The sequence below is a fragment of the Olea europaea genome, unplaced genomic scaffold (assembly GCF_002742605.1).
Source record: "Olea europaea var. sylvestris unplaced genomic scaffold, O_europaea_v1 scaffold1201, whole genome shotgun sequence".
NCBI classification, from domain to species: domain Eukaryota; kingdom Viridiplantae; phylum Streptophyta; class Magnoliopsida; order Lamiales; family Oleaceae; genus Olea; species Olea europaea.
This window is the reverse complement of record NW_019229430.1, coordinates 80,540-89,343: the sequence shown is the minus strand read 5'-3', so window position 1 is coordinate 89,343 and position 8,804 is coordinate 80,540. Positions and strand designations below refer to the sequence as shown.

The 8,804-nt window shown below is 32.6% G+C and overlaps 1 protein-coding gene across 2 annotated transcripts; it reads right to left on the bottom strand.

Moving 5' to 3' along the window:
- Positions 1-211: 211 nt before the first annotated feature.
- Positions 212-5,860, bottom strand: LOC111374087 (chromatin remodeling protein EBS-like). Of its 2 annotated transcripts, XM_022996716.1 has the most exons (6): positions 5,631-5,860; positions 4,485-4,827; positions 4,311-4,379; positions 2,712-2,847; positions 1,075-1,115; positions 225-329 (listed from the first exon to the last, which is right to left on the bottom strand). In XM_022996716.1, exons 1-5 carry the CDS (start codon positions 5,701-5,703, stop codon positions 1,095-1,097), a joined length of 642 nt encoding a protein of 213 aa, XP_022852484.1. In that variant the 5' UTR covers positions 5,704-5,860; the 3' UTR covers positions 225-329; positions 1,075-1,094. The 2 variants fall into 2 exon arrangements, with proteins under 2 accessions (XP_022852483.1, XP_022852484.1); XM_022996715.1 differs by lacking the exon at positions 1,075-1,115 and having other exon boundaries at positions 212-329.
- Between the last annotated feature and the right edge of the window lie 2,944 nt (positions 5,861-8,804).

The following is an 8,804-nucleotide window of genomic DNA, read 5'->3' as shown; positions in this document are numbered from 1 at the left end:
TGTTTGCAGCATTATCATATAATTATTTTGTTTATAATATTGAAATTGTTGAATAAAATCATTTCCTAATAATATATCACATTCTAATTTATCATATTTATATAATTTATTTATTGTAACTTGTTTACTTTCAAGAATTATATTTACTTTATCAACGCTATTAATTATTTGAGTACTTTCTCCTGTAACTCCAGTTATTTTTATATTACTATTATTGTTCCATGATTTCCACCTCACAACAGCAATACGGTAGCCAATATGAAAGAAACTGGGTACGCCTATAATGTGTGGAGATCTATCTGTCATCTCTTTCTGCGCTTCGGCTCCACCTGTCAATGAAACCAACAAAAGGTCTCATTACGACAATCATAAAATATGGAAGCATTGAAGGGCAATACACTAAATTTACTGAGGTATTTTCCCCCCATAATTTCATGAGCTCCATTGAATAAGTGAAAGCCCTCCACACAGTATAAACAATTATGCAAAAGAAAAATAAATAAATAAATAAATAAAAAGGACACTTGACATGTCAACCCAAGAGGTAACTTAGCCCCCGTTTATCATCCTTTATTTTACATTATTTCCCATTATTTTTTCTCAATACTCATTTTTAACTACACATTTTTCATTAAAATAATATTACACGCAAATCGAAAACTTTACCTTCTTTTTTAACCACACATTTTTCATTAATCACTATTCCGTAATACATTTCTTCAAATTAATGGAGCTCAAACAAGGCCTTGAGAACACCTGATATTTCATTGATAATCCATCTTCAAAACTTAAAATTCAACACTTGCATCTACATTTGTTCAGTCATGATAGACAGCTCATTAAATCAAGGATGGCCCACCAATTAATTAAAATTGGAGTAAATTAGAAAACATGATCTTGCGCATAAACTCAATGGCTGTAAGGATTTGACGATTTCCGATTGAACTATTTGTTTTTGGAAAGGGTAAGCTAGTCCCTAATGGACGTTGAAAATTGGAACAAAAGCATCAAGAATTTTCTCTTAGTTGCCTTAACATTCATGCCCTTAGGAATGTTGGAACATATATACTTAACTTGAATCCCCATGGAAAAAGTCAGAAATCTTCCATCAGCTCCTGAATGTGAGTTCCATATAATACCACAAAGTTATGAAAATCAATAGATTTCACTAAAACAATTTCTGCACAAATGTTTACAGAGTTAACACATGCATATGTGTGATAAGACAATTTAGTTGTTCGCAGTTCCATTTAGTCTAAATCCCTTTGTCTACATGTAGAGGAGAACCCTATAAAGAACACCAATTTCAACTCCCCCGCAACTGAGGATCTCAACTGCCTTTTGTTTTTACACTTTAGCCCTCCTAATCATGCACGCAAGACAACTTTTTTGAACTTAATGATCAGTTTACTTGCATATTTCACTTGAACAAGAAGTCCAACAAATTTTATTTTATGGTTACACATCTCTCATCAATGCAGCCAAGCATTTGGTTTAGTTCCAAAAATATATTGAGGAAAGTTGGGTCTAAATGCCTCCTGAGGAGAAAAAAGTGAGGAGAGCTGCTTTTGAAATGTACAAGGATAAGTCAACGACTCTATTGATCCTGCGTGGATAGGGTGAAGGCCTTTCTATCAGAAAGTTTTGCAGAATTTTACGCCAATTGGATTGTGGGGAAGCATATTTTATTTCTTTTTATTTTCAACAGAAGGGTATTTTAATTCTATCTTGTTACACTGGTATCCAAAAGCCACTTTGAAAACAATAATGACTTTCGATGTGTCATCAGTAGTATGCAGAAGATAATGAAAAAGTTTCAGCTAATATGTTGAGTACAGAGCTTTAAGATACAGTTAATAATTATCAGATTTCCATTTATAGAACTGATGACTGAAAATAAATATGGAGATAAGGAATTTGGAAGTATATCACAATCAGTGTCCGTCCACATAGTCAAGAGAAAGGTGCATACTACAAGAGTAGCCTATGACTTGTATAGGTGTACCTTTAGGAAGTAATCCAAAAGTTTTCTTATGGATTCCCATAATCAAGAGGATCAAAGGAATAGGGGTGCTTTTTCAATCAAAGCTTTGAGTTACCTTCAGTCAAACTTGTCCACAGTATCCCATTGTACTATTTATCTTGTACAAAATCATAATAAGTTTGGCAAAGAGAATCAAACTTGTGGTACAGGAATTTAGTTGGAAGGGCATGGACAAGGACCAGAAGGATCATTTAGTAGATTGAGTTGGTACTAAGGTTAAAGCTAAGCATGGCTTGGGTCTGAATAACGTGGTGCCTGAGGACATCTCCTTGGTGGCAAACCAGTTGAAGCCTACATTTAGTTTTCACCAGAACTGTTGGGATACTGGGAGGATTGCCTCCAAAATTATACTCACGCAGGCTCCCTATAAATTTATCTCTCAGTAACACCCCTTAAACTGTCCATTGCTGCATCTTAATTAGGAAGTGTTTCTGAGGTCGGCTTTCGCTGAACTATTGATTCTTTTAGCTTAAAATAGCTCTAATAGACTTCTCTTATTAATAAAGCTTCAGAAAGTTATGATGTATGCATAAAAGTTTTTAAATAACAGAATGCACAGCAATACAAATGCTGCAAGTTCAAAAAAAAAAAAGATTAAAAAATTGCCAATTGTATAATATAATAATTTTCATTCTGCAAGCATCAGAATAGAAAAATGCACTTCTACCTTGCCAACAGCTGGTGATACAGGGAATGAGTTCAAAGACCTCCTGGAATCATCTTCGGATGAACAGTCAGAACACAAGAAATGCTCCAACTTCTTTGCTTCTTCAATGGTCATACCCATGCAAGAAGGATGAAACCTGCAACAGAAACATTAAGAGCTGCTATCAGTATAAACGTACACAGGCATATTACTTATAGTTTGGCAATAACTAAGTGTAATACGACAAGTCTTTTGAGTTACCACCAGGATCAAAAAGCAAATAAGTACTATATTATCAATTCGACTAAACTTCTATCCACTCCTAAAAGTTATTAGGGAAGAATATCTTTTGGAAGCACATAATCACCGACACCAAATCATAAGCCATCCTAAAGTCTGGAATAAAGTCATTCTAAACATTGGGACATCTTCAATGAATTGACACTAAAATTGTGTTTATCTAATACTTCAGCAGCCATGTAGAAAATTGTTCTCTATGGTTCCCTAATCCTACATCATGTTCACCTATTGCATATGATGATTTCCTTTATTCCTCTTCTCATTGTTTGTGTTTATTTTACATTTATTTTTATATTTATGGTTATAAATGTAATCAAACACAATAAGCATCTTTTAAGGTACAGATTTTTCTCTCCACATTTCATGATCACTGCGTAATTTAGGCCCTGTTCTCTTTACCGTTTTCGGGTCGTTTTCTGTTTTCGATTTTTCAAAACGGTGAAAACGCGTTCTCTTTCCCGTTTTCGAAAACGAATTTTCGAAAACGAAAAAAAATTTGTGAAGAAAACACAAAACGACTTTTTCGTCGTTTTGGGCGTTTTCAGTGTAAAACTTGAAAAAATTGAAAACGCGGGAAACATTTCCTTTTTTTTTTTTTTTTGAGGAGGTGGTGTGGTGATTCTCAAAATTTCAAAAAAAAAAAAAATAAATATTTTTTTTTTTTTTTGGTGTTTTGAAGTGGTGTTATGGTGATTCTCAAAATTTAAAAAAAAAAAAAAAAATTTGTTTTTTGTTTTGAGAAACTAACAAAAAGAACGCATTTTCAACAATTTCAAAACAAACACTCAAAACACAAAACTCAAAATGAATTCAAAACTCAAAACACAAAACTGAAACACAAAGAGAACACCTCCTTAGTTTCCTAAAACTGATTTCATGCATCAAACACCTGCACAAGATTAAGAAATAGAATAAATAAATTAAAGGAAAAGAAAACAAAAGAATTTCATAAATTAGATAAGTCTAATCCTAAACATCACAACGCCAATTTACTAACTTTAACACTTCCAATTACAGATCCAGCCTCTGTCACCATCTACTATATTTTAAAAAATAAAAGATCCGACACTTAGATACATACCCGTACCTGATACCCATACCCGAGTCCAAGCATCATAGGATCTAGCAACTTAAACACAATAATGGGAAAAAAGGAACTTACTAAAGATACATCCTTATCATTATAGAAAAAATTCACTTCAGCACCAATTCCTACTAAGTTTTTAATTAATGGATCGAAGTACATCACAGCCCATCACTTTATTCAATCACAGAACACACAAAACATGCATTTGAAGCATATAAATTATGTTTACATACCAGTCCTTACACCCTTCACACTGCACCATGAGATCATCTGGATTATAAGGCATCTCACACTTGCAATACCTACAGAAACATAAAACCACAAAGAGTATTCTGATATTAAATAAAAACAATAAAACATCATTTTTCCACACTTCAATGTTAGTCAACCAATTTCTGAAAACTCACACAGCAACGCGGTCTGGAGTGAACCCTCCAGTAGCTGCCTTGTACTCAAATCTACAAAAGTAATCCTCAGCCCCCACGTTCTCGAGCTTGGTGTAGTTCTTGAAACTGTGCACAATGCACTTGCCTTCAATGGTGTGAGCACTTTGCATATCATGATGGTCAGACAAGAAGAGTTCCTTGGCACCATGAAACTGCCTGCGACCCCCAACAGACTCCTCGGGGCGGTAGTACCACCGAACCTGTACTTTAATATTGTTCCGGTGATCAGCCTCGATCTTCTCCACTCTCGCAACATAAGGAGGCTTGTCCAAGTCTGATGGTCTCATCAACACACAATCTCCAGCTACATAAACACCCAATTTCTAAATACTTCAAAAATCTAACTCTAGCAAACTATGCAAAACAAAAAACTTTATTCCACTAGTTAGACATGTCATTGATAAAGTCATATAGATTCTGCATACTTAATTATCGTGACAGTGATTAGTGTATGCGAAAATATATAAATACCAATGAAGTCAAAGGAAGCCAATCAACCACACATGTATAAACAAGCACCTAGGCACGTGTACCAATGTAGATACAAACGAGTACAAGCAAATTATAATTGAAAGAAATTATGAAAATTAAACTTTGACAAATCATCTCTAGTAAACCATGATCCAAAAAACACCAAAAGTCCAAATCTCATCCACGTTGAGAGTATATATCGCTTTGTGTAATTGAGCCATGTGTATTTGTGTGCGCGCATGCGCGAGAGAGTTTATAAGCACTTTGAGCCGGCCCCTACTCAAACCACCCAATGTGACAATGTTATTGAATCCCACATCGCTCCTGAAAAGCAGGGCTTATGAGCACTTTGGGCAACCTTCCCTTATAAACTGGCTTATGGATAACTTTTGCCCAAAGTGGTCGTTACATGCCACCCCAAACACCAGACCCCCTTCACAGACGTGGCAAAATGAAAGTACTCATATGGTGGCATGAAACAGCAAGACAAGTCTATGACTACCCCTCTCTCTCCCTCTCGATGAAGTAAAAAGAAACTAAGGAAAAGTAAAATTGAATTCACATGACTGTGTAGCGATTTAAATATGAAGAATAAGAAAGAGTAAAATTGAGAGGAAGACAGAGAGTAATTCATACGTCTGACAATTTTGTTGGTGCCTTTGATACCGTAAGAATCGAGGTCCTTCTTGCCTGGTTTTGTCTTCGCCATATTAGTTTCTTCTCTATTCTTCACTTCTTCTTCTTCTCTTCGATTGATCTGGATGAAATTATGATAATAGCATTATCATATTGTCTCCGTGTGTGTAGAAGGCATATGCTACTTCAAATACACTTTGAACTTACCAGAGTGTAGAGAGAGAGAAGCAAAAACCCTAGTTGCCGTTGCGGGGACGGATATCCGAACAGAAAATGGGGCGGGCTGAGAAGACGGGTCGGGTCTCACCACTAGGGCCTATCACTATTCCTTTTCAATCATAATTTTTTAAACATTTTATCTTCTACTTTGAATATTTGAATATAAATTCATTCTATAATCTAATAAATAAAAATAATCTGCAACATATATTTCATATTTTCTAATTAAAATACTATATTCTTTAAACGGTAAATTTATATTTCCTAATTGAGAAATAATATTCTTTATTTTTTCTAATTTTCTAATAGATTATCTAATCCTTCAATTATATATCCTGACATTTATTCATACAAATAATCATCAATTAATCCTTATGATTCTTTAAGATCTTAAAAAGATTCATTCTAATTTTAGCAAAAGTTTAATAGTTTTACTTTATATTTGATCTGAATTTTTATTTTTAGAATCGAGTGACCTTCGAACTCTGAATCTGTAAACTGCTTCCTTCAACAGCCTACTGCCTACATGAAATTGTTAGTATTTTTGCTACTTGCTCTTACTGTATCAACTTCTAAAGAATAAAATTTTAGACTTCTATTAAAGAGAAACTTTTTTTTTCTAAAATAAGAATGAAACTTTTTATCAGATCCTTCAAGAATCTATGGGAATAAAGATTTAGAAACTCATATTCATATCAAAATATTGGAGTTTTATTTCAATCAGAATTTATATAAGGCTTTTATTTGGTACAAAAGGATTTCCAGAAAAATTGATTTTTCAAATTGGGAATGGTTTTTAGAGTAACTATTGCTTACAACTTGAGATTTCAAGATAAGATGAGATCTCTATTCTATCCATCACAATAACTCTATTTATACAAGTTTATGAGACTCTATTACATCGTTGAGTACATCAACAAAGGCACACTTGCCTTTTTATTATTTTCCTCCTTGGGCCTACATCTTCACATGTTGATTCAACTTTTTATCCAGAGATCATCTTTTTCTATTATTGCTTTTTTTCTTCAATGTCTTCACATGCTGCTGTATTATTGTCATCTTCCTTTATTTCTTCACATACAGTTGGGGCACTCCCTTAGTTGGCAGGATTATTTTATAGTAGTAGAACATCCTGAAAATTGATGTATATCGAATCTTGTAATATAGTCCTTTAAAATTTCTGATTTTCCATATTCTCCATTGGATACCAACATCCAATTTTCATATTAACACAAGTATGAGAATTTTTTATCAAACAAATTTTTGGCAATGTTGTAAATGACTTTAATTCCAAGTGCTCTCATATGTCTGATCCATGATTTTGCCACTGTTGGAACTTTTCTATTATTTTTCATAACATCTATTTGAAAATTGGCAGCAACATATCCAATTGAGATTATATGTTCGACTGGATAGTAAACAACTCCATCATATTCTGAACTTATTAAATAGAATTTCAAATATATTTTTCGTCCTTTGGCAAATCTGGATACTTCCTTGATGAATATGTCATCAAACTTCGAAATTTCAATCAACTCTTTTCCTGGATATATCAAATCCATGAATTCATAGTCTGCCATAATTTTTACAAATGAATGGTTTCTCCTTCCATGACTGTTATTTTGGGATAAACATTAATTCCCGAATAGATAAGATATGAATCACTCATTTTTATTTCATAAACAATTTTGACTATTTCGACATATTTTTCTTCTTTTGGATCTAAAGAGATTTTATCTTCTTGGTCTATTATATTGATTGTTTTGGTATCTCTTTTATCTCCATGTATCATAACTATTTTGGTTGATGATACTGAAATGGAATCTCCTTTATTATCAGTTGAAATGCTATCACGTCTGGGTCCACTGCTACTTCCAGTTGTCCCTGTTTGGTATTGGTTTGGAAAACTCATTTCTGAGCTCTTTGGTATATCTGTCTCAGACAATATATCTTTTAGTTGCGCTGCAATAGCATCAACTTGATTTTTGAGTTCTATACCATATTTATGATGCTCAGTAGTCATATTCAACAATATTTTTTATATTTGAGTTGAACATCTCTGAAATCTGGATTGCTCCAGAGTTTATATCTTCGGATTCTTTTTTAAGAAAAATCTGTCCGTTTTTGTATATGTAGGATAGATTGGTATAATTTCGTGACCTTGACTTTATCCATCAGCAAATTTTATTTTTCTGCTGAGAAAATCTACAAGAAAATTATTAACTCCTTTAATATGGATTATATCAAAATTATAAAAATGCTAAATAAGCTTGCCATTTATGGAGCCTTCTGTATTGGAGTTTTGATGATAGTCTATTCCTGACTAATCCTGCAACTTGAAAATTATCAGTTTCAACAGTAAATTTCTTGGATAATAAAAATAATGAGAACTTCTTTATTCCTCTAATAATTGCTAGTAATTCTTTCTCATGAGTAATATAATTTATTTCTTCATGGTTAAGGGTTCCACTTGAATATCTACAAATTTCATTTAAATCTGTTTTTAATATTTCTGCCCAATATTTATCTGAGGTATCAGTATTAACAATCCAATTATCTTTTTCATTTGGTAATCTAAATTTTGGTAAATTTTTGCATTCTTCTTTTAATGATTTAACTATTTCTGTATGTTCTTCATTCCATTCTTTAGTATTTATTTTTCTAAGTAAAATTTGGTTTTTATGTCTTTTCTTAGAAAGATTTTCAATAAATTCTTCTGCATAATTTAAATATCATAAAAAATTTTGTATTTGTTCTTTGGATTCTAATTTATTTGGAAATTTTTTTATCTTTTTAGATATATGAGTCTGTAATTTTATCCCTCTTTTATCTAATGATAATCCAAGAAAGTCTATCTTTTGTTTTTCTATTATAGATTTCTTTTTAAATAGTACAATTCCTTCCTTTTTACATTCTCTAATAAATTGGATTAAATGATTTCTATGTTCTTCTTTA